The 26816-nt window shown below is 50.2% G+C and overlaps 1 protein-coding gene across 6 annotated transcripts in view; it reads right to left on the bottom strand.

Annotated features, from left to right (window-relative positions):
- The window catches only part of RNF111 (ring finger protein 111), a 399764-nt gene that overhangs the window by 237931 nt on the left and 135017 nt on the right, over positions 1-26816 (bottom strand). For all 6 annotated transcript variants that reach the window (XM_078685178.1, XM_078685180.1, XM_078685182.1 and 3 more), the window contains exon 3: positions 6365-6491. In XM_078685178.1, coding sequence (XP_078541304.1) covers positions 6365-6491 — 127 coding nt within the window. The remainder of the gene's footprint in view (positions 1-6364; positions 6492-26816) is intronic.

The following is a 26816-nucleotide window of genomic DNA, read 5'->3' as shown; positions in this document are numbered from 1 at the left end:
TAAAGTGAGGACTTAAACGAAGCAGCACTTGCCTCATTAGGTTTGGAACACAAAAAATGCTTTACCAAAATGGTAGATGGTGAAAAACGTTTTTTACCATTGGCAGGCAAGTCCATCAACCCGACATGTATATCTGAACAAAGAGAAGAGTCACTAAGCATTTCTATACATACAGACAGGGTCACACGTTGCCCTAGCATCTGTATATATCAATGCTTTCTCATTAGCAACTGATAAAGTGCTGACATTGTCTTCTTTCAGAACGCCAATACAGACGTTCTTTGATGACTTTTAAAAAAAGAAACTTCAAAATATCTGGAGGCAGTCCCAATTTTACAGACAATTTCACAATGGTATTAGCGCTGCATTCTTTTTTCCTAATGAAAAGAGGAGGAAAGCATATTGGTATGAATTTTTCCTTTCATGTTCCCATGCATTAGCTTTTTTTACAACTACAGAAAGACAAAGAGGTGGCCATTCATTCATTACCTGAGACACAAAAACAGCTGACTGGGCAGTGGGACTGCAATCAGAAGAAAGTTCTCCATCTTGGGTATTTGGTGTCCAAGGAATTAAATGCTTAAGTTCCAAAGGAGGCCTACTGCAGGTTAAAAAGGACTGCTCCATGACTGAAGAAGCAATTTGTAACAGAGTAGAGGGGATCAAAATATGTACCTTCAACGCTTTTGACAGAGGCGCAGCGTCTGGATGACTTTGGTGGAGAAGCATGGCTCAGTGGTTAGAGGCGGCAGACCCGGATGCTGAGATCGGCCGTGGACCAGGGTTCGATTCCCCGCCTCGGCGGGTCTTGGGCTCAAAAATTCCACGGACTCGATAATTCTCGCTCCGGTGCCTACTCGACTCACGGGGTCACACTCTGCGACTCTGGGCAATAGCTTGCTTAATCTCCACTACGGCCCCTCGCGGCGGGATGCCTGGCTTTCACCTTGTGGATACCCTGCCGGGGTATCTCACAGGGGAATACCAGGACGGGTTCCCTAAGCAAGCGCCTTGATACCTTCGGGTGATACGTGCGCTATATAAGTCGCAATACAATACTTTCTGACATACTGGTAAATGGTACATCAAGGGTAAGTGTAGATCTGCACAAGTCCGTGTTACATCACAAATACACATACAAGTGCGCACACATTTTGAAGAGAATATATAATAACTGATTGCATAAGCAGAGAGATGTTCAACACAATGCAACACTTTCAAAGGCTCTGCATATTTTTGAAATATACAATCAAGAAGCACTTTTAGAGCTGGCCGATTTCCGGAGTTTGGTGCTGCACTGTGAAGATTTCATTGGGGGTACTAAACCACCTGAAATTTTCCTTAGACTCTAGATACGGGAGAAATTTCGCAAACATGGATATATCTACCCTGATGAAGTCCTATTGGACGAAACGCTCTGGAAGGGCGGATTGACTTTTTGATAAAGAAATCAATAAAATTTGGTCTGAACATAAATACACGACTCCTGATGGACAGAATTCGATTGAATGGATGTTATTTGCGATTTTTGGAAGACAACATATCATACTTTTATCTTTTATTGCTCAAATTGAGAGATACTAATTGGAATTATTTGCGCTCCTATTTCAGTTGTTGTATAAGCACACTAGTTTAACCCTTCACGCTGGATTTCAATGTACCTTTCTCTTATTTTCTTCCCCATGCTGTGTAATCAGTTCTTTATTTTGGGCTACTGCAAGTGGCAAAGAAGACCTTTCCATCACCTCTACAAGCTACAAATAAAGGAACTTCCTCGTAAAGAAAAACCATTTACAATAGTCATTCCCTTTTAAAAATCGTTCTGACCTGGATATTTATTTCAATACATGGCGATAAAGATTTTTTAGAGGATTTCTTTAAAACGTATTTTTATCAAAATACTGCACAGACATCACATTACATGTTAACCCTTCAGTTCACAGTGCATCAGAGATGGTTCGGAAAAAGATAGGTATCAGTAGACTGTGTCACAGCGGTATGCATGGATGCCCATATGCTCAGCTCAGTAGCTTAATAGCTGGACGAGTGTTAACTATGCGGCATACAGAGCAGTTCCCATAAAGGAGAAATATGTGCATTATTAGCTAATATAACTTGCAATACAAGAATATTGCTTGATGGTCTCAGTTTGACCATGAACATAATGCAAGCCTCTGTCTTAGGCTGCAGCAGTGACTCCTGGGCAAACCATTTGTACATATAGGAGTAGATTCATAACTCAAAGAACACGTGCAAGTGTATTGAGCTCACTGGGCTAGGTGACTGGGTGTGTAGCAGTGCACATTATTCTGAGATCTATAGGGGAGGATGCGTGTTCGCAAATTTACAGTGGTGCAAAGTACTCTGAAGTCCGGCGCGAAGGGTGTGTGCACACACTACAGTACTGCAGCGTACAGTGTGGCCTGGAGTGGATGCGATATGAGAATACATGTGCAGGAGTGCAGAATACACAGACCAGGACTGGCTGATATATGTGCATACATGTGCAGTGGTGGAGAGTGCAAAGGACTAGAGTGGATGATGTATGTGCATACATATGCAGCACTACAGAGTACACTGATGCCTGTAGTGGCTGGTACATGTGCATAACTGCACTCTTTTAGAGTAGCCGTGCGCTATATAAACGCATTTTAACATAACATTTAACATACTGCAGAGTACACAGAGGCCTGGAGTGGATGGTATATGTGCATACATTTGCAGTACTGCAGATTATACTGAGGCTAGAAGTGAGAGATATATCTGCATAAATGTTCAGTACTGTAGAGTACCTTGAGGCGTGGAGTGGGCGGTATAAGTCCATATATGTGCAGAAGTGCAGAGTACACTAGGCCTGGAGTAGAGGGTGTATACGTACATGTGTAGTAGTGAAATATACACTAAGGTGTGTATGGCTGGTGTATGCATAACTACCTTTTCTATGTCTTTAAAACTTAAATAAAAGGCAGTAATTTACAATGCCAATGTTTTAAACTCGTAAATGCGAGACCTGCATTCTCTGAAAATAAATTCGGCAAAAAAAACACCATGACTCCAGACAAACCGGCCCCCGAAACCTTGATGGGTGCTGAGACATACATGGCTACAGGACGAAGCAAACAGTCAAAGTGCCCTTCTCAATAGATGGCAAAATAACTTAGGAACACCAAACTAGACCAGAGAGTGCGGGAGCTTTGCCAAAGTAATCAGATGGAAACCAAGAAACACAAGTGTTAAGGCTGCCATGGAAGGAAGCTTTGGTATGTAAATACAATAGTCTTGTCTTTGGACAGACGTTGTTGGCTAGAAAAGACGAATGAAACTCCAACCACAAACCTTTTCGACCCACAGGAGGCCTTCCTTAGACCGAATGAAGCCATAATGCCTTCCCACTAGAATAACAAGGAAGCAGCTGGAAGGAAAGCAAGCAGCTGCAAGGAAAGCAAGCAGCTGCAAGGAAAGCAAGCAGGGATGGAGAAGTGTCGGAAAAGCAAGCAGAGACAGAACAAGGAATCTGGGGCAGGGCAGGATATTAGAGGCACGCAGGCAGCAACAGGGCAGACTGGCAGGGGTGTTCAGGGAAAGAAATCATGGGCAGAGGAGGCCAGGAGAAAGCAAGAAGGGACAGGCCAAGCAAAGAGGGGGCATGAAAGCATGGCTAGGATGGACTGACAGAAAGAACGCAGGGGCAGGACAAGAAATCTGTAGCAGCGCAAGCATGCAGGGAAAGAAAGCAGACGGGAGAAGCACGCAAGAACAGAGGACGCTCAGAGAAATCAGGTAGAGACAGGGCAAGGATTGTGGGCAGGGGGAGAAAACAGGGGCAGGGCAAAGAATCTGAAAAAGCGCATGCATGCAGGGAAAACAAGCAGCGACTGGAGAAGCAAGCAGGGACAGAGGGTCACAGAAAGAAAGTAGGGCATGGAATATGGGACAGGGTATTCCAGCAGGGAAAGCAAGCAGGAGTGAGAAAGCTGGAACAGGCAAAGTAAGCAGCGACAGGGCAAACAAGTTGGGACAAAACAAGCTAGCTGGGATACGGATCATAAGATTAAAAACTAGCACCTGCACTCGCTCACTTTTTAGCTATCTAAAATTGGCCAATGGTGCTGCCGGGCCCCAGGGATGTCGGTAAAAAGCTGTGTATGGTCTACATATGTGAGATGTACCCAAGCTGCCGGCCTCAGGGTTGTAGGCAACAAAAAGCTGTGTGATAAGTGTACTCTACAATAAAATATGTTAAAAAAAAAAATGTAAAAAAATTGGCCCTCGGTGGTACCCACTCTCTCCAGCTCGGCCACATCAGGTTACTCATCGGGCCGGCCACCTGTGTCTACGCATGGCTATCTAAGCTTCCAGTCCGCTGTCAGCTTGTACCATGTGCTCAGACACTGGCGGTACCTGTAAGAAGCACTAGTGTGCCAGATGGCCACTGTGCTGTTTACTACATATGCTCACGGCAAAAGAGTCTAAGCACTACGCATGCACACAGACACTACGCATGTACATGGAGACCTATTAGTGCACCTGCGCACATAAAAAAATAACAGATGTATGCGCATTTGTAATAGATGGAATGTGATGTGTACATTTTGCCTAAGGGGTATGGAGTGTATAGTATATAGCTTGGTAGTGGAGCCTGTACACTAGCTACTCCAGGTCAGAATTGTCCCTGGGTCAGGGGCAGTCACAGGAAAAAAGACGTGTAGAAGTAACATCCGTGTCAAGCTTGCATTCCTGCTGCAGAACCGATGTAAGGCACACTCTGCCTAACCGAGGCCCAAACACCCAACTCCTGGACATATCAAAAACGACCAGCTGCCGAAACAACATACGTTGAAATGAGAAAATAGTACAAAATATAGTGTCAAGAAATACAGTTGTTATGGGGTAATTGACCAGGCAACGAGTGGGGAGAGCTCCTGTATACATGTTTGTAAATACCTAAATGCATTCCTCTTTTATTCCATTTTAGGAGTGAGAATACAAACAAATGAGCATTAAACGTGCAGTAAACAGAAGGATAAAGTGAAAGCGATGAGGAGGAGGGCAGCTTAGAGGAGACAGGCAGTGGGTCAGAATAGAAGGGCAGATATGAGGACTGGCAAAAGGATAGAAGGAGTGGGGAAAGGACAGGCGGGAGGAGGAAGGAAAGAGGCAGACAGGAGGACATAGTAAAGGGAGGAGACAGTAGGCAAATGGCCAGACAAGAAGATAAGAGAAAATGGCTAGACATCCGGACAAAGGCAAAGGGACTGAAAGAGGAGAGAAAAGAAGACAAACAGAAGATGAGAAACGTTGAAAAATAGAAAGAGACAGAAAGTACAGTACAGAGGGGGCAGGTACAGTTTTCTCTTTGTGCAGGGTGGGTGTGGTGTATGGAAGAGGTGTAAAAAAGCTCTTTGCAGGAGCAGCTGAAGGGCACTGAAAGCTCCTCAGTGTGAGTTGCAGATGCTGATGTCAGATTAGCCGCCAAGGTAGCGCCGATGCTATCTGCAGCCTTAGCCAGCCACATTCAATGCCTTTAATTAACAAAAACAAGCGATGCGCGCTCTGTGCTGGGGAGGGGGAGGGCCGTTAGCCTGTAAGAACTCGCAGCGAACATCAAAGGAAGCGTGGGAGGAACACTGGCGAGCAAAGGGTGAGGGGGTGTGCAGCCTGGTGAGCTGAAGTGGCAGCAGAGGTGGAGTACGCACATGAAGTGTCTGGTAGCAAATGGCAGCTGTTCACAATGAGCGTGGTTGTGCTCACATGCACTGTATCCGATACGCAGTTTGGGTACACTTTTGAAAGCCTTACTATAATCTCGCCAGCATCCCTAACGGGATTGCTTAGGCGAGACCTAAAAAAGAAGAAGAGGAGAACATTGGCAGAAACTGGTGGCGGGAGCCCACCCCATAAAGAAAACAAGGAGGATTATCGAGCGGAAGGCAGAATGTACAGGGGCAAGCCTCTCAGCTCTCCGGGGTGGGTCACTGCAGTATGTTGAAGCAGGAGTTTTAACAGGGACTACCAGAGCAGCAGACCAAGACAGTGCAGTCTGCAGGGATAATGATACATGTCGGCAGCTATGTCAGGACCCCAATAGTAGCATATTTGGGAAACCGGCCCAACAGCTGTTTGCCAGGCCTATAGCCGAGGTTTGTTCTAAAAAAAGATTATTTTTAGATTTTGTTCAATTGGAGGTTAAAGCACAATCCAGATTTCCCATGCAGGATTTTGTACACATATCAAAAGGAATTAGATCTAACCCAAATCAACAGACAGATTCAATGAAAAAGTCCATATAAGTGCAGGATAACACGAAGAACCAACTTACAATTGGAAATACAATTCATTCATCAAAACTAAACACAACACTAACCTGAAGGTATCCCCAACTGTAACAATCTCCACTTCGCTATCTGTCGAGGTAACATTTATTTCTTCATTGGCAGTGACCTGAGGAGTGGAGGAGGCTTCAATCACCACAACATCTTCATCAATACTTCCTGCAGGCAAGAAGGGAAAATTTAACTTTGATAAAGTCTGCGAGCAATTAATGTAGGTTTGTCTCGGCATCAGTAAAACAGTTTGTTTAAAAGTTTAATCAAAGATATGACAACATACTGCAAAGTCACATCTTTCAGGCTTCAGTTTTACAATGATCGCAATAATATATGTAAAGACGACAACTGTTAAATAAAAACATCAATTAAAAATATCTCCTATGCATGAGGTAGCTTACTGCTGCAAGCTATTGCTCCAATCTAAGGTGCACTGAATGTATCGTATAACCACAGAGTTGAGGTTTTACATATAAAGAAATTCCATTAATTGGGGTGAGTGACTGACTACTCACCTCAAATAATAATCACAACCACTGTCAGGGTGAACCCTCAAAGTCACCAAATTAACCTGAGATCAGATCAACCCGCTGGTTCTCTTGACTGGGGTAAATGTATGATTTATTCAGCATTCCGTCCATCATTTGTTTGCGTAGCACTTTTCACAAGTTTAGGTTTGAACTGAGGCGGCGAAGTGAGCTAAAGAATGATGATGGATTCAACCCAGTTCCGTGACTGGGGGGCGGGGGGGGGGGGTTTGTGTCAAATGTTTCAGCGCTCCGTCCATAATCTCCTTGTGTTTGCTTTGTTCGCCCCAAGTTGGCAGGGTATGCCCAGACGTGGGTCCATTGCTCACTATGCCACTGGATTCAAGCTAGCCTGGCTGATGAAGCGTAATTCCTAGAAACCGATCCCAGGATGCTGGTTTCCGGTTCAGGACTGTTCCCATGAGGCACAGGGTCAAGACTGATTTGAATATGGCGTGGCCAACAGCATGGCCGTGTAAGACGCGCTTTCGCCGAGCTCCGGCAGAGAGCACCATCCGCCGTTAATTCCGGCAGTCCCAAGGCTCGGAGACCACTTCTTTTGAAACCTTAGGTGTTGCTGGCACCCTACCTGAACTCTAGGAGGTCTATAGAGCGGTTTCTTGCCCTGGAGCTGCCGATCTGGGTCCAAGAGAGACGCTGTGCCGGCGCTGCCAAAAAGGCGCCGGCGCGGCCCTGAGTTTTTGTGGACCTTCTCCACTGCACTACGGAGCCCTGGGGACCCTCTCGGGAGGATTATCGGCCTCCATGTCCCCCCCGCCTATAGCCCGGACTGGGAAGTACAGCGGGGGCTCTTATCCTGATGCCTACTGTGCACAGCTGGACTGAGTCGAACCCGTGGTTGCGGCCTCCTGCTGTCCGGCTCCACGGGTGAGGTGTGTCCTATTGCTAGGGGCCTGCAGCCTGGAGCGGAGATCGAAGAGCTCCACACCGCGCAACAACCCCAGGTAAGCTGGGCGACCGCGGGACTCTCCGCCACCTGGTAGCGAGGCCTGGGGGCTGGAACTCTGGCAGAGAGGGCGGGAAGGAGTGGAGCGGTGGTCGGAGGAGGACCCATGCGTTATTGGGGCCAGTGGGGATGAGCCTTCCTGCCCCCTGAGACTGTGCCTTCGTCTCCCCCCCCATCCTCCCCTTCTTTTGTGAACCGGGCCGGGACTGAGCCGGACTGAGAGCAGACCGAATAGGCAGGAGGGCGCCACCCACCTGTACGCTGTGAGAGCCTGCTGTGACCGGGGCCCCCAGCGATCCAGGGTGAACAGTGACACCCATCCTCCACCCTGCTGTGCCGGCGTGAAGTTCGGAGGCGCTGGAGAGGAGACTATCCTTCTTCAACTGCCCTGCTGCTGGGGAGGTAGGGAGGGGGTGGTGGGGGAGGGGGGCAGTGCCCTTGCTGGACCTGGGCGGCCCTGATCGACCTGGACCAGAGTGCATGCAGGGGCAGCCCTGTGGAGCGCCTCTGTTCTCCGATATCGGCTGGAGGGCTCTGAACCTGGAAGATGTGGCGAAGGAGCGAAAATACACGTACAGCCCTCGGCTGCGTCAGCATGGGGCTCTGAGGCCTGGGGTTGCCTTGAAGGCCCGTCTCGCAGAGAGGTGGTGGAGAACTGGCTCCCCCCCTTCTCCACGGTCACAGTGCTGCACCCCAGCATAGACGTCCTGCATCGAGAGTCCCACTCCTGGGAGCTACGAACATGGGCAAGGGCAAAGACAAAGATAAAGACCCAAAGCCGCCGCGACAAGGGGAAAAGGCCCGCTATACTCAGCTAATCATCCCACCCCCCCACCCCCAGAGGAACGGACGGCTGCCCGCACAGACACTCTCCTCCAGGCGATCCAATCTTCTAGGATAGGAGAGGAGAGGTGGGCACAGAGGTGACGCTCTTGAGGCAAGACCTACGAAATTTGGCGGCCAGGGTCACAGGATCGGAGACCAGGTTGGACGATGCTCAAGATGCCCTTAAGGACTTCCGCAAGGGCATGGCAGATCTCAAGTCCTCGACCAAAGATCTTCAGTTGTGTGTCGACGATGCGGAAAACAGGCAAGACGTAACAACCTCCGCTTTGTAGGCTTTAGAGAAGGCATAAAATGGACAAATGTGATGGTATTCCTCCACTCCTGGCTCCACCGCACATTCCCGACAGATTTGTTCTCCGCTTGTTTCATCATAGAAACGGCACAAAGGGCTCTGATGGTGCGCCCCCCCCCCCCAGGGGGCTCAGCCGCATCCAGTTATAGCGCGTTTCCTGAACTTATTAGACAGAGACGTGTTCCTTCGAGAAGCTAGGGAAATTGGAGAAATCAAACTCGAGAACACATGTATAATGATTTTTCCGGACTATAGCAGGGAGGTTCAGAAGCAAAGAGGGACCTTTCATTAGTTGAAGGCAAAGCTTTGAGCGTGCAAAATTCAATATATGCTCCTGTTCCCCACAAAACTGAAAGGGTTATTCCTGGGGAAGACCCACTTTTTCCAAACACCGGTGGAAGCCTGGCAATGGATTGAGGAAAGGCCTGTCTTGAAGCATCCGGAGATCCCACCACGCCGTAGCCAACCATTGACAGGGAACACCCCGCGACTCTCGGACAGTCAAGGAACACAACCACGTCCCCGGGGCAACCGGAGGAGCAGTCTGCCGGAGGCGACGCCTTATGCATCGAGGGGTAGCGGCAGGATCCGGCTGCATAGTGACGGCTCACTGGAATCTCACTTGTCGGCGGGCTCACACACTCTTCGCCTCCCCGACCACCCTGGACTAGACACAGAGACGGACACTAGTGGCAGTACGTCCGGAGATGAAGGAGAAGACAACCCCTCTTTGCATCCCTTGGCCGCTGCAATAGTGGCAATGGAGAAAGATGCGGGGACAGGAACTTTGGTATCGCAGGGGGATCCCCCTGTCTCACACTCTTGAATATTGAGCCTGTGGGACTGGCCGAGGCATCAGAATAGCACGACATAGCTTGATGATTGGACACTCCCCCCTGAGATATATCGACATCGAGCCCTGCTGAGGTCTTGAATTGCTCTCTTCCATCGCAGGCGAGCAGACGGGACTGGCCATAGACTTGGGCTTTGAAAAGCCCTTTCTTTTACTTTTTCTTCTTACGGCTTTTCTTTTCCTCACTCGACTCTTCCCACCCATTTCCTGCACTTCCAGTCCTTGGCTCCTGTCTGTCTTTTGTCTTCTCAGGACTGTTCTTGGTTTCTTTGGGGGTCTCTACAGGAGTTTGAACTTGTAGCCTAAGTTGGGTTCAGGTGGGCGACAGGCCTCTACCGCCCTTAGACACTACCTCGAGCGCCTGGCAAGGGGTGTGACACTGGGGAGGAGTGTGGTAGGATGGGGGGGTTGGGAGCAGGGGGTTTAATTCAATTTCTTTGTTTTTATGGCTTATAATTTTTTTTGCTGAGGTAGTCACATGGATTGGAGAATGTGCAAAATCCCCACATTTCCTGGATTGGGTATTATTCCTAATCACCCACATACATGTGGCCCGCCAATACACAATAATTGAATGTGATGGGTGGCGGGTAGCCCCTTTGCAGTGCTTACCTGGAATGTTAAAGGCTTAGGCGACAAAATTAAAAGAGGACTGGTTACGGCATATATAAAACGCTCTCATCCGATGTGGTGTTTTTGTAGGATACTCGTCTAAAGGGCACAAAGTGTGGGTTCCTTGCACGGGGGCCTATATGGTCCTGGGCCGTGCGGGGTACACCTCAGGTTCTAGAGGAGTTGCCATCCCGATTAAAAAGTCACCGCCTTTCCGGATCAAACTGACATGGATAGATCCCCAGGGAACTTATGTGGGAGTGACAGGGACATGGGGAAGAAGGAATGTCAATATCCTCTCAGTCTATGCCCTGCCGAAGCTGCAGACCAGGAACCTACACGGTGTAACACACATACTGCTGGAGACACCGGGATCAACGCCCAACATTGTGGGTGACTTTAATTAAGTGATGCATGTCCCTCTGGACCGCTCGTGCACTCAAGCCCACTCTCCACCGGTTACACTATTAGCCCACCTGGACAACACTCTGGGTCTGGTGGATGTCTGGAGACATTTGCACCCAGGGGATTGACAGTACTCTTATTACTCAGAGTCGCACGGAGTCGATTCGCGATTGGATTATGTGTTGCTCCCCCAGGAAGCCATCCAGGACATTTATGAGGCGGAATACATGGCCAGGGGTTTGTCTGACCACTGGCCCCTATACGTTCGAGTGGGGGAGAGGGCCCGCACTAGTCAGGGGGGCTGGAGATTAGTGGCCTGGGACTTACAGAATAAAGAGGTGCACCAGGGTCTTCATACGGACACTAAGGTTTTCTTTGCCGAAAACGTGGGCTGGGTGCAGTCAGGGGTCACGATATGGGAAGCCCATAAAACTGTGCAGCGGGACAGGGCCCAGAACCGGATAGCCTGGGAAAAGAGGAAGGCTCAGGAAGAACTCGCCACAATGGAAGCCCAAATTCTTACCCTAGAACAGCGGCACCTCACACATAGGTACCAGCAGGTGTTGTGGCAGTTAACCGACGCACAACACCAATATAGGGCTTTTCCCACGCAAGAGGCCAAGGCACAGGCCCAAGCAACCTTGCATAGGCTGTACGATGTGGGCAACAAATCGGGAAAGCTCCTGGCATGGCTTAGCCGTAAAGAGATGGAAGCTCGTTGGGTGGAGAGCCTGGTAGACTCCCAAAGAATTACACAGACACAAGATACACAGATAGTACAGACATTTGCGTCCTACTATCTGCGCTTCTACGAAGCCCGTGACTTGAGGGCGCTGGCAGTCATAACCGACTATCTGATAGGCATTCAAACCCCGTCATTGGACGAAGCTGACAGGGAGCACCTAGACTCAGATATAACCGTAGATGAAATCAAAATGGCTATAACTAGGCTACGTCCTGGGAAGACCCTGGGCCCAAACTGCTTCCCTGCCGAATTCTAAAAGAAAAGCGTAGATATCATAGGTACACACCTCCTGCAGCTTTTCCAGGATGCCTCTCAAGAGGGAATCCTACCCCTGGATCTGAGAATGGCCACGATAATACCTATCCACAAGCAGGGGAAGCCTCCCCACGGACTGTGTATTCTATCGCCCCATCTCCCTCCTTAATATGGAGGTGAAAATCTTAGCGACTATCCTGATCCCGTGACTTCGTCAGGTCATCACTGACCTAGTACATTAAGACCAAATGGGCTTCCTGCTCTGTCGGGCGACCCGGCTGAACCCACGAAAGACCCACAACTGGCTCATGGCGGTTCAGAACCGGGACGACCTGCAGTTACTGTCCCTCGACGCGGAAAAGGCGTTTGACGTGGTACACTGGCCCTTCCTCGTGGACAGCCTGGTCAAATTTGGTACATACCCTAAATTCCGGCAATGGATAGGACTTTAATACAGGGATCCAGGGGCAAGGGTAAAGGTAAATGGCCAGACCTCCGGTGATTTCCCCATCAGAGGGGGCACCCAACAGGATGTCCACTCTCCCCACTACTTTTAGCTCTTTCGATAGAGATTGTGGCCTGTGTGGTTAGGCAGATCTCGGAGATTTGAGGTTTGCGCATCACTCCACGGATGCTGCGGAAGAAAAGATTTTGCTTTATGCAGATAACATCCTGCTTTATATCACTCACCCGACTATCACAACCCCCGCTCTGTTTGAAGTCATGGATTTCTATGGGGTATGCTCCGGGTACGCCATAAACTGGCACAAATCGTTCATCTACAGCTCAAGAGCTGTGGCCGCCTGGCCTGCTCTCCCTGGGACCTTGCAGGTAGCCCATACTGGGTTTACCTATCTAGGGATTTACCTTAACACAGACAGGAGACTTTCATACCAGAAAAATATCCAGCGGGTCATAACCAATTTCGCATCAGATGCAAAGAGATGGAAATCGCTCCTCCTCACAATCCTAGGGCTGGAGGCTATGTTTAAAATGATTACCCTGCCCAGTTTTCTTTATGCCCTCCAGAACGAGTACTTCTCCCTCACCCGGCAGACCTTTCGGGCGATAGATGCTGAGCTACGCTCACTTCTATGGCTCGGAAAGCAGCCGAGGATTGCATTGTCCACGCTATGCGCCAACTGGTACAATGGGGTGATTTCACTGGCCGATATAGAGGCCTACTACTGGGAGAAACATCCAACTTCGGTGGACAACTAGCTCCGCGCCTCGGCAGATCACCCCACCTACAGGCTAGAAAGAGACACTATGGTAAACTGCACATACATGTATTTTCTCTACGGGGGAAGGGGCAGGGGAAGAGTTCTCCCAGCCACACAAGTTACGCAAGAGGTCTGGGACAGGGCATCAAAAGGATTGGGGTGGGATCGCAAACCTACAAAGCAAACTACCCTGTGGCATTGTCCCTGGTTAAAAGAAATACACAAACTGAGAGGTTTCAAGGGATGGGATGATGTTGGCATTTCTACCATAGGTGACGTTCTAGCCAAGGGTAAACTAAAAAGTTTCCGTGCATTGCAGATGGTCTTCGGGTTGCACGCCTTCCAATTTCTCAAATATGCACAACTCCGACATGCCTGGCAGGTGGAGGGTTCCTTATCCTCCTCGCTACCGGAGTATGCACCATTGTGGGGCCGCTTACTACAAGAGCACGTACATAGTAAAGCAGTCTTGCTAACATAACGGACCGTGAATAATAATGCACCAGACAGGTTGTGGAGACTGAGGGAGTCCTGGGGACTTAACCTGGGTACATTTGAAAACATAGACTAGGAGACAGCTTTGATGCACCACCGCGAGGTGGCCATCAAATCCCGTCTCCGCCTCATTCAATACTAGGTCCTACACAGGGTTCACTACGATAGGGCCTGGCTCCACAGCATGGGCCGCGCCAGTGACCCGAGCTGCCTGCGATGAGGACAAACACAGGGAGACTTTTACCATACCATTTGGGCCTGCCCCGTCATACAGATCTACTGGGAAACTGTTTTGGGGGAGTTAAGCAAGGTTGCAGGCGTGACACTACCATTGGACCCTAAATTCACACTGCTGGGCATTCCCGGAGATGTAGACTTAGGCCGCCAGCAGCTCATTTTCACCAGGTTAGCTCTGGTGGTAGCAAAACGGACGCAGCCCGAACATAGAGAGCGCCAGCCCCACCTCAGCTCAGAGAATGGAAGATGGGAATGGATATGTACATGGCGACAGAGAGGTCACATATAAGGCATAGGGTATGGGGGAAATGGAGGGCGTACTATGGGCTGGATGGAGGACTGGGTGATGATTAGCGGGGCTTCCAGGGGTCCTTACATTCTCTCTAGAGGTGGGCGTAGACTCGCTTGTCCCCAAACATTCCAGACGGGGAAGAATCATGGCGCGATGCAGGGGGGTGGGGGGGGAGTTATTCAAGCTCCAGATACCTTAAGGGATGATGATGTGGGATTAGTTGTGATGAAAACTGTATATGTATGCCTTTGCGTGACTGTAACCGAAAGAACTCCGCTTTCTTTTGTTTTGTGCAAAATGCTAATAAAAACATTTTCTTTTAAAAAAAATACTGATTTCCATATGGCTGGGTCTAAACTGGGGTGGCATGGTGAGCAAAAGAACAATGGATTTAACCCAGATCTCTTGACTGGGGGTGAATGTATGATTTATTCAGCATTCCGTCCATCGTTTGTTAGCGTGGTAGTTATGGCACAGAGCAGACAGGCTTAACTTAGGGCAATGTGGGCGGTACTAATTCAGAATCAAAACGGTCAAGAAGTTGAAATGCAGCCTAATAAAACCCTCACACAGATTTAGAAAATAAATTAGACTAAAATGTAATAAACAAAATGGCACTAAAATTACAAATCTCCAACGGGAAGATTAATAGCTGAACGTGACGTCCTGAGGCGGAAGCCGGGACTTATTTGTGAGCATAATGCTTGTATTGTATTGCAGATATTTCTTCTTTGTATTTTTAACCTACTTGCACTAGCGATTTCACTCCGCACCACTAGCTGATTTAAAAAAAACTTGGGGCTATTGAGGCTATCGCGCTCTCTGCGCCAACTTACCCGCGAAAATAAGTAGTTGCTGACCCCCATCGCAGCCGATTAGGTGCTGCTCAGGGTATATTCACTCAGGCGCCATCTTAGGTGAGGCGAGGAGCAGGCGAGCGGTCTAGTGCTCGGCCCCTCCCGCACTCACAGCCATAAAAACTCGACAGTGGCAGCGTTCACTGATTAATAGCTGAACGCTAAGTCCTGAGGCGGAAGCCGGGACTTATTTGTGAGCGTATACTTGTATTGTATTGCAGATATTTCTTCTTTGTATTTTTAACCTACTTGCACTAGCGATTTCACTCAGCACCAATAGCTGATTTAAAAAAAACTTGGGGCTATTGAGGCTATTGCGCTCTCTGCGCCAACTTACCCTCGAAAATAAGTAGTTGCTGACCCCCATCGCAGCCGATTAGGTGCTGCTCGGGGTGTATTCACTCAGGCGCCATCTTAGGTGAGGCGAGGAGCAGGCGAGCGGTCTAGTGCTCGGCCCCTCCCGCCCTCACAGCCATAAAATGGTACCCTTACCTAGGAAGCGCAGCGGACGTGCGCAGTGGGCGCGCCGGCGGCTCGCCAAAGGCGAGCCCGTCTGCGCCCAACCGGGTCTCGGGGCGAGGCATGCTGCCCGGCTGTGCCCCTATTCTCGCTCTGACCTTCTATCCTATAACAATGGTTATGGTTACATATCAAGAGATACCCATAACAGAGCTAAGAACTTAGGGGTCTTGGCGGGCTGCTCATGTCTTGGAGAAATGCCTTTTACACCTTGCTCTGACCACTCCAGTCGAGCGAAGCCCATTCACCATCCTCGCTCCTTGACCCTCTTCTACTTAAATACCCGCTCTCTTGTTAAACACCAGCAGGACATTTTTCTATTCATGACTACGGAGCACCCTGATGTGCTACTACTAACGGAGACCTGGCTGACTCCAGACTCTGCGCCCGATATAATAGCTGCTCTTCCCCCCAAATTACTACATCATCCACGCAGACCGTGCCGCTGGCAGGTCTGGTGGGGGGGTGGCAGCAATAATCCACTCCTCCTTAAAAGCAACGACTCTTACCTGATTGAAATTGCCAGACACTGATAACCTAGTCCTAAAGTTTGAAACCCATAACACTACCATGTTGTGTGTTCTCCTGTATAGGCCTCCTCACTCTATGCCGTCCTTCCCCCTTTATGCTCAGTGAGCACATCGCCAACCTAGCCATGGAACATTGCAAGATCCTCTTGGCAGGTGATTTTAATTACTAGTTCAAAGACCCTGCGGAAGGCCCCCAATCTTGCGAGCTCACTGAGCTCCTTACAAACTTGAATCTTTCCCAACAAGTTCTCTTGCCTACCCACTGTAAAGGTCATATCTTGGACCATATTTGGTCCAACTTTCCGTTAACCTCAACCCAGTCACTATTCCTTGCCTTTGGTCAGACCATTTTCTCCTTAAATTTAAACTTACCTGGGCTACTGCGAAGTCACCTATTGCTCTGACTTGCTGCAGAGCAAGGAAATGGAAAACACTTGATAAACCAGAATTTATAAAAACCCTTAACAACACGGTCCCATTCCCCCACTCTGATATTAATGCTGCCGAATCCAACCTGGCCGGCTGGCTTCAAAACGCAAGTGATATCCACGCACCCTATAAAGATATTAAACTGGCCCAGCGAGCTGACGCTCAACGTTGGTTGTCCCAAGATTTAAAAGCTAAGAAACTATCCCTGCGCCAAATGGAGCGAAAGTGGCGCCTTTGCTACTCCCCCGACTTAAAATCTGAGTATACCAAGGATAGGAAGGTGTACATGAAGGCCATTCTTGCCACTAAATCTACTTATTTTTCTTCGCGTATTCTTAACTCAGCAGACAGACCCAAGGAGATTTTCTCAATTTTAAATGAGCTGACTGACCTAGACAGCGTCCGCCCTAGGGTGATTCCAAACCAGACCCTTTGTGATGCCCTCGACACTTACTTTATTGATAAAATCGTGGACATCAAGTTGAGCATTCCCAGTTCCCCTGGCGATGTCCCCTCTGCTTCCTATACCACCACCAAGGTCACATTAAACAGCTTCCCTACTATGACCTCAGAGCAATTCTTAGAGCTGCTAGCAAGAGTCAAGTCAGGGGCACCCTCCGACAAATGCCCACCTTACATCCTCAAAGAGTGCCTGTCTTCCGTCCCGACCCCGGCCTATACTCTGTTGAATGACTCTTTAACAACTGGTCTAGTACCGCTTGCCTTTAAGGAAGCAACAGTCATCCCACTCTTGAAGAAACCTGGGGCAGATCTCTCCTGCATGGCTAACTATCGGCCAATTTCTATGCTCCCTTTTTTGGCAAAAGTCCTGGAAGCCCATGTTGCAAAACACCTGTTCAACTTCTTGGAGGGCTCAAATGGCCTGGATTCCCACCAGGCAGGTTTCCGCCCCGCCCATTCAACTGAGGCAGTGGTAGTTGCGGTTCTAGACTCTCTCCGTGACTGCGCTGACAGACATTCTCCTCAGGCCCTGGTGCTTCTGGACTTGTTGGCCGCTTTTGACACGGTCGACCATGATATTTTGATCGACCGTGTCAATCAGGTTGGCATCCGGGACCTAGCTGCTGGCTGGCTGAGGTCCTTTTTGGAGAATCGTTCCCAGTCGGTCCACCTTGGCACCCTGGTCGCCCCCAAACGGCCCATCACCTGTGGAGTCCCTCAAGGCTCATCATTGTCACCCCACCTGTTCAACATATACATTCTTCCTTTAATCAAGGCCTTAAGAGAAATGCAGGTGTCAGTGTTTAACTACGCTGACGACCTGCAATTGCTCTTTACTGTTGACAATTCTACCCTCTCCATCTCTCATTTCCAGAATACCATGAGGTTCATCCAAACTTGGATGAACCAAAATCACCTAAAATGAAATCCTGGAAAAACCGAGTTGTTGTTGACAGGTGACAGTGCGAAATACTGGGGCACCCACTACTGGCCGTCAGACATGGGCCAAGCCCCTACTCGTACTTCCCCTGCAAAGACACTTGGACTTACCCTGAACAGTGACCTCTCTTTAAAAACACAAGTGGGTCAAGTGGTTTCCAAGTGTTTTTTCCAGCTGAGAAAAATTCGAAAGGTGCGACGCTTCTTCACTCCAGAGGCCATTATCTAGGTGGTGATTACTACGGTACTGTCCCACCTGGATTATGGAAACTCTATATATCTAGTCCTACCCTTATATCTACTGAAGCGCCTCCAAATGGTCCAAAACTACGCGGCCAGACTTATTACTGCTCAACCCAGATGGCACTCTGCATCTCCTTTGCTTAGGGACCTGCACTGGCTCCCTATGGCCCAACGCTGCTCCTTTAAAACTGGTTGCATGATTTTTAAATCTCTCCACTGCAAAAGCCCCGGATTCATTGACAATCTCATCATCAGGCACACTCCCTCCCGTAATCTGCGCTCTGCCCATCAAGCTCTCCTTCAGACACCCGCCTTTAAACGTAAACGTTCCGGTGGCTGTAGATTTGCTGTTCTTGCATCTCGTCTATGGAACACCTTCCCCCTGGAGATCAGGTCCTGCTCAGACCTCATGTCATTCAGCAAAGCTTTAAAAACATGGCTCTTTAGACAAGCATTTCACTAAATCCCCATCTATTTACATCCCCAGGTGTCGCTCTCTGTTTATCTTAGCGCCAGGAAACCAATCGGTGGCAGTGCGCTCAATAAATATTTTTTAACATGACATAACATAACAGAACCGGAGATATGAATTTTCAAGTTTTAAATATGAATAGCACCAAGAAGCACAGTGTGATTGATGGTCAATGGTTGTTGTAGTAAAGGACCTGACGGCGATGGAGTGTGGGTCAGATAAACCAACCAGGTTCGTACTGGTCAGAGATTTTAACTTCTGACTTTAGTCCTTAAAGTCCCAAACTTTGCCAGGAGTACACATCTAAAGCCGCCAGGTGCTACGGGGAGACACTTAGAGACTCACAAAGTGTCAGGCAAAGGCCAAATAGCAGGGTCCAGTCCAAGTCCAATTGCCACTGGTCAGTTACAGGTAAAGGCCTTTTGTAGCTTGTTGTGTTCTTATAGCTTTAGCAAGAGTGACCCTAATGACCCTTGTAGTCCACTTCCTTCTTTTGGGTACAAGTGGGAGAACATGCCTAGTCTTCTAGGCCAGTGGTTCTTAACCGTTTGACTTTTGTGGACCCCCACATAATCATTACTAGAAACTGGGGACCCTGGCTTAAGAATTTTTGCCGATTTGAACTGCAAAACAATATACACAATATACAGAAATGAGCATTCATCTAATAAAAACAAATAATGCAATATTTAATAAATTCATAAACAAATATGAAAAGAGTTATAATATGCATTTTAATAGGAAGGTTGAAGCTTTTCTAAATTCAATTGACGCCACTCATCGTCTATGCTATATTCAGTTTGTTTCCTGGGAGCAGTGCAAGTGCCTCAATCAGAGGATAACAACAATTTTTAGCCTCAAATTTTCGATTCCTTCAAATTTACATAATATTTTAACATTTTCAATTGTACAGTTTGTATCTTAATTTATATAGACTTTATTAATTTGTTAATACTATTTAAATTTGTAAGCAGTCACAACGCCCTGAGTAGACTCTGCAGAACCTCAGGGGTTCTCAAATCAAAGTTTAAGGACCTGTGTTTTAGGTTCTTTTCAGGTCTCAGACAGCAGGTTCAGTCCTCTCCTTATCTGCTAGGTCCAGGAGGTGCCTCGTTTAAGAATGGCACAAGCTAGTGATTTGAATGGCTCCTGGACAGGCTGTAACCAATGGGGTAAATGTAACCTGGACAAATGCTACAGTTTTTAGGCATTTTCAAGATAGCATAAGGGTTCAGCTTAAGATCCGAAAGGGGAGTGGGGGGGTACTATGGCAATCTTAGTGTCCACCCACATCTAACACTAAAATCCAGTTTGGGGCAGTCACTGTAACCTCAATAAACCGAGACAGAATTCTGGTAGAACAAAGCGGGGTTTCCTGCAAATAGACAATGGACACACACTTGGTTTTTTTTGTACCTTGTTTTTGTATCTTGTTTTCTTGCCTCTCAAGTGTATCCTGAGGTTATATATGAACCTGAGCAAACCAGTCAAGCAGAATTTGACACTCCTGCAGGATATTTCGCTGTAATGTCCAAAAACAGGTCCACTGCTGGAGCCTGCCCAGCTAAGGGGAAAAAGGAAGGGCACTGCCCACGAGTCAGCTAACATTTGCCTGTGACAGTGGAGGCCTCTTTGAAGTTAATCAAGTTCCTGGGCAGAAGAGCCCACTGGCCACCCTGTCAAGGAAACCCCACTACCTTCTGTCTGGCTCTGAAGGAAGTTGCATCACCTCACCTCACTTTGATCACTGCCAGGTGACAAAGCACATGTTAATGGGCCTCGATAAAGACTTTTGACAGGGAAAAGATATCTTTCTGAAAGTACCTTTTCCGTGATAGTTATTAAAAGGTTTATTCTACAATTAAATTGGATTTTGAATAACTATTAACAAGAGTCTTTGAATTAGATTTCTATCTGTTTCTTAACTACAATTAGTATTATTCAATGCAATAATGCAACCCAGAGTTTTCCTATGGAACTGCCAGCCTTTCAACAGTGAAAATAGCTTGTGAGGAGGCTTTCACTGACATGTTTAACATTAAACCTTTGCATGTCCTACTTTTAAAAATCATGCACCATGCCTTAAAAAGGCAATAGGCCTATTTAAGGGTGACATATATATTTAAAAGGAAGGTTTTGACCTATAAAAAGGGTTTATTTTGATCAGTCAAAATGCATTTATTTACACAGCTGCAGTCAGGCTTATGTTGCAATGTCACTGTAGTAGGCACAACAGGTGCTGCAGTCCACTATTGACATTACACTTACAGGCCCTGGATACCCTTTGTACCATATACTGGGGACTTACAAGTAGGATTTATTTGCTAATCAGTGGTATGTCAATTTTGCTAAGTTAAAAAGCACTTACTCCTTGGTTAGCAGGGATGAAGTCCACAGAGGAGACTTCTAAGGTCAGCAAAAATATAGGGTCCAGCAAAAGGCGAAAAGTCTAAGGTGACACTGCAGAAAGGGCACATTTCCAATAGATATTGCATTGAATCGACTACTTGGGGGAAACCTAGAAGAAGCAGCAAAACACTCAAGAGTGTTAAAAGCAATGGAATGATTACTTACAACTAACTTTTTATTACAAATCCCCACTGGCTTGTACAAAACCATTTATAATCACTATGTCCATATGAGATAAGATCCGTATGACTATAACCATATTTTTAACTGGGCCCATTAAGAGTGTTGTACACAATCAGCACCACTACACGACTCTAACAGTGATACCAAAAACGAAATCATCAGAGAGTGAGGTAAAGGGGTACGAGTGGAAGACAATTATGCAATGTACTGCATATTAATGGCAGCCCACCTGTGTATTACCTTATACTGTGCTCCTCTTTACAACAATTGGGAAAACATTCCCAAAGCAATGCTTAGGGTACAACTGAAAGGTCTAGAATCCGAATGGCTGGGCCCAATATACCACAGTAGGTGCGATTTTATTAAAAGGAACAGGCAGGAAAGCACTTCAACTAGAACCTCAATATGTTTAATTAAGAGACATAAATGGCAGCCTGCCAGGAAGTAGGCTGCAACAAATAAATTATTCGATCCACCTTTTCAAAAGAGTTGTAATTGGGGGCGTGGCTTAGCGGGCGATCATGGCGGACGTGGCTTGCTAGAGCTCCCGCCGGCCCGATACTTATCCTGCGATTTCTCCTGGCCCCCGGACCCGAATTGTGCACCACGTCTGGGGCTACAGCGGCGGACGGCGCAGGGAGTCATCCGGTGCTGCCAGGGACGCGCTGTGACCTCTCTCGGCGGTAGGGCAGCCTGGAGTAGCGGGCGGCCTAGTGCCGGTTGAGCAAGCCGGGGCCTCAATTTTGGCGCATCTGGACTGGAGGTCTCGATCCGGGGCCTGCGGCGCTCTCCTTTGGCCACGACCCCGGGCTGTTGGTTGCCGGCGACCTGCTGTGGGACCCCCCCTGCCTCTTCTCGCCACATCAGCGGTGGGGGCTGGTGCTTGGGGGGGCCTGGGACGACCTGCGGCCTGCCTGGCCTTGGTGGAGCCGGGACCTCGAGTTTGGTGGTCCCCGCCTGGAGTCGCCGGCCCGGATCCTTCGGCCGAGTAGGAGTCCCCGGGGACTGGGGTGTCAGTCGGGCGCCTGGCCCGGATACTTGCCCTTCCCCGCCCCTGTGGTCGCCGGGGCGGCGGCCGGACGACTCGTGGACTGGGCTAGAGTGGCCCATATTTGCGCCGTGCCAGTGGGCGCGGGGACGACCTACTACGCCCTGGTGAGACGGCGTTTTTCCTGGGGGCCTGCCCGTTCTGTGGACCAGTGGCGTGAGGATCCCGTGTGGCCTGGTGTGCCCTAGACGCCCCGGCCGAGGCCTGGTTGGTGGACTATCGTGCGGTGCGGCCTCGCTACAGGTGTGTGATACTGGTCTGCCTTCTCTGTGGCAGCCATGACTCGGGGCTCGGCCGCCACTAAGACTGGACCCATTGATAAGTTCACCGGCCCTGGTGGAGGCCCTGGTGCGGCTGGCGGGGGCCAAAATGCTGGACCAGACAACGCGGCGTTGCTGACCGCCATTACACAGTCCCGCGACATGCTGGATGCGAAGATTGGCGCGGTGGGGGCTGACGTGATGCTGCTGCGGCAAGATCTTCGTAATGCGGTCGCCCGCATTACTGAAACCGAGACCAGGGTCACAGCAGTGGAGGGAGATGTTGGGGCCCTTCAGAAGAAGATTGCCGACATGGAACAGACTCAGCGGGGCCTGGCGCTCCGTGTGGAAGATGCCGAAGGGCGGGCGAGGCAGAACAATCTGCGCTTTGTTGGCTTTCCGGAGGACTGCGAGAATGGGCCCATGGACGTTTTTCTGTCCCGGTGGCTGGAGAGCTGGCTGCCCCCGGACTCCCTGTCGCGATGCTTCGTGGTGGAGCGTGCTCACCGCGCCCTGACTCAGAAGCCGCCGGTCGGGGAGCGGCCTCGCCCGATCATCGCCAGGCTCCTCAACTTCCACGACAGGGACGTCATCCTCCGGGAGGCTCGGCTTAAGGACACCCTGCTCTATGATAATCATAAAATTATGATATTACCGGACTATACCAAACTGGTCCACCGGCAGAGACACTCCTTCCTGGAAGCCAAGGCCAAGCTGCGTGGCTTGAAAATCCAATACTCACTGCTCTACCCGGCCCGCCTCCGTGTGATCTTCAACTCCAAGACCCTCTTCTTCGATACACCGGAGGCCGTCTTCAACTGGACCGATGAGACGGTCAGAGTTCGACCTCATGTCCAACCAGGGCTCCACTCCGGGTCGTCGCGTGCCTCGTCTCAGGACCGGGGCACCACGTCAGGCAGAGGGAAACGTCACCGCAAGTCTCGCTCCCGGCGGAGGTCCCTGTCCCAGGACCCTCTTTTGGGGGACACACAGCCCGATACGGATCACTCTGAACACGGCTCTTGATCACCGTTCACAGGAACTATCTGCTGGATGCCTTTCATATGTCAATCTGTGTGCTGCGGATGCTGAGCTGTGGTTGGTGGGACAGACATTGGCCGGTGCAGTATTGACTTCCTTTTTGGTGCATACCAGGGCCATCCTGGTCTGGTACTTTTCTGTGGTGCTTTGTTTATGACTCGACTGTATATGTTTTTTTGGGGTTCGGGGCATGTAGTATGGGCTGCCTCCTCCTGTTGGGATTGGGGGGTAGTTCAGGGAGTGTGTCTGGTTAGTTTGGGGGGGAACTAGTTGGGATCCCTTGGTATGGCTGGCTTTGGGCGCTATGTTTTGGGCCTGAAGTACCGTTTACCGCGACAGATACTTCATTGTTTATTGAGGTATGGGGGTGGGGGTGGGGGGTTTTGGGGTGTTTGGTTGCTTGTGGGTTGGGCTGGGGTTGGTGGGGTAGTGGGGCTTAGGGCAGTGTTCTGGGGGGTGCACGTGTTTCTTATGATGTTGGCAAACAGGGTGTCGTGGGCCGGGGTCGGGTACTGGGGTGGATGGGTACTGGCTCATCGTGACAATGGCTGAAGCTCCACGGCTTGTATCTCCTGGCACTTCCATGCGTGTACTGAGCTGGAACGTCCGGGGGCTCCTAGACAAGATCAAGCGGGGGGCCGTGCTTCGCTGGGCGAAAAGGGATTTGGCAGATGTGCTCTTTCTTCAGGAAACACACATGATGGGTACCAGGGCACTGAGTCTGCAGAGGTTTGGCTTCCACCAGGTGTTTCATGCTGGCTTCACTCGGGGATCGAGGGGCGTGGCCATTCTAGTTCACAGACGGCTGGCTTACACTCATGAGCGTCAATGGCTCGATCCTCAGGGCCGGTTTGTGTTTGTGCAGGGTAGGGTTGGTGTGGAGCCTGTGGTGTTCGGCTGTGTGTATGCCCCTCCCCCGTTGCAGTGGGCCCTTGCGGAGCGACTGTTTGCCTTATGGGCCGAGCTTCCCCGTTCCCTGGCTGTTATTGGAGGCGATTGGAATGATGTGGTGGACATGACCTTAGACAGACAGAGGGGACGAGGGGCCGAGGTTGTAGCCTCCCCTACTCGGCTGAGTGCCATGATTGATGGTCTTGGATGGGTGGATGTGTGGAGACATTTGCATGCCGGGAGGCGGGAATACACGTATGTCTCTGCTGTGCATGGCTCTCTTTCGCGCCTCGATTGTGTGTTTGTACCGGGGGCCTTCCTTGACAGGGTGCAGGGGGCGGCGATCCGGCCTCGCGGGCTCTCGGACCACTCCCCTGTGGCGGTGCAAATAGATCTCTGTAAGGCGCGCCAGCCGTTTCGGTGGCGGATGTCTACGTGGCACCTGCAGCGACCGGATTACTCCCAGCATCTGCGCGGTGCGATCGCCCACTACTGGCAGGATAATCTTACGGTAGGGATGGATGCCATCACAGTGTGGGAGGCCATGAAGCCCGCCTTGAGGGGGGTGGATATAGCCTGGTGCGCGACGGCTCGTCGGACTAGCCAACACAGTATTACTGCGGCCGCGGTGCGGGTGGAGGCGCTGGAGGTGCGGCACAGGACGGCGGCAGACGATGTGACACTGCGGCTGCTTTTACAGGCGCAACAGTCTTACTCCTCGGTCTTATTAGATGAGGCACGCCAGGCGTGGCTGGCTACGCGTAGTAGGGTGTACCAGTGGGGCGACAAGTCTTGCACAATGCTCCATAGGCTTTGTCAGCAGACTCTGCAGCCGATCACCTTGCCGGGGCTTGTTGACGATACTGGAGTGGCGATTACAGACCCTGTGATCCTTGCGGCGAGCTTTGCGCGCCATTATGAACGTCAGTATGCCCCTCGGGAGAGCCTTTCCTCCGATGGCATTGAGGAATACCTCACAGCGGTCCATCCGCGGGCGGTCTCCGATGATGTTCGTGACGCTCTGGAGATCCCCCTGACGGCGGAGGAATTAGGCGACGCACTGGGTCAATTAAACGCGGGTAAGGCGCCGGGGCCGAGCGGGTTCCCCAGCGAATTCTATCGGACATTCCACCTCCAGCTTGGGCCACATTACAGGCGGGCGTTGGAACTGGCGCGGGAGCGTGGCACCCTCCCCCCAGACTGGCGGCATGCCGAGATTGTGGTCTTTCAAAAGCCGGGCAGGCCCCCCGAGCGCCATGAGTCGTACCGTCCCATCTCCCTTATTAATTTTGAAGCCAAGCTCCTGGCCAAGGCGCTTGCGAATCGCCTCCTCCCGCACATCTCAACCCTTGTCCACCCGGATCAGGCGGGCTTTATGCCACGCCGGGCGACGCGGCACAACATTCGGCGGGCCCAGGCCGCGCTGGACGCGATCGGGACCACCGGGGAACAAGCGGCGCTGTTGTTGGCGGACATTGATAGCGCCTTTGACTCGGTCAGCTGGACCTATCTCTTTACTCTCCTACCACTACTGAACTTGGGACCGGTTTTTATTTCCTATGTGAAGCTGCTCTATACAGATGTCACCGCTTCGGTACGTGTCTCTGGGGCGGTCTCTGCGCGGTTCCGTGTGGCCAGGGGCACCCGACAGGGATGTCCCCTCTCCCCGTACCTATTCGCGCTGGCTATGGAACCTATGGCCGCCCGGGTGCGCCAGGACGCGCTTTATCGGGGCTTTGTATGGGGGGCGGATCACACGGACCGCGTTGCCTTATATGCAGACGATGTGCTCTTCTTTATGACTGACTTGTATCGTACGGGCCCTCGCGTTCTTGAGATCATGCATGAGTTTGGTCTGGCGTCGGGGCTTTTTCTTAACCCACATAAGTCGACCTTGTGGGTGCTGGGGAGTGACTCGGTACACTGCCCATGGGCTGCGTCCCTCCGGGTGGTGGTCGAGGGCATGAAGTACCTGGGCGTCTTCCTCTCGGCCTCGGCCGCGGTGGCATGGGATCGGAACGTTCGGCCGGTGTGGGATAGGGTCCAGATGGACGTTAAGGCCTGGACCCGTATGCCCCTTAACATCTATGGGCGGTCGGCGATTTTTAAGATGGTTGCCCTGCCTCGGCTCCTCTACCAACTGCAGAATCATCCCTATAGAATCGACCCACAATGGTTCCGGAGTGTCAACTCGGTGTTGGGTAGGTTCTTGTGGGCCGGGGGCGCCTCTCGGGTGGCGCTACGTACCTGCTTTCTCTCTACATACAGTGGCGGCTTGGCGTCCACGGACCTCCTGTCTTATTACCAAGCCTCCCACCTCCTCGTGCTCAATGAGTGGTGGTATGGGGACCGTAGTGATCCGGCTTATGCTCTAGAGCACTCGTTGATGGGCGGAGCCACGCTCCACACATTGCTGTACTCGGCCAGGCGGAGGAGGATATTGCCGAGGGTCACTCAG

Source organism: Lissotriton helveticus, chromosome 3_2, assembly GCF_964261635.1.
Source record: "Lissotriton helveticus chromosome 3_2, aLisHel1.1, whole genome shotgun sequence".
Taxonomy (NCBI): Eukaryota; Metazoa; Chordata; class Amphibia; order Caudata; family Salamandridae; genus Lissotriton; species Lissotriton helveticus.
The sequence above is the reverse complement of the archived record's forward strand: the minus strand, read 5'-3'. Positions and strand labels throughout refer to the sequence as shown.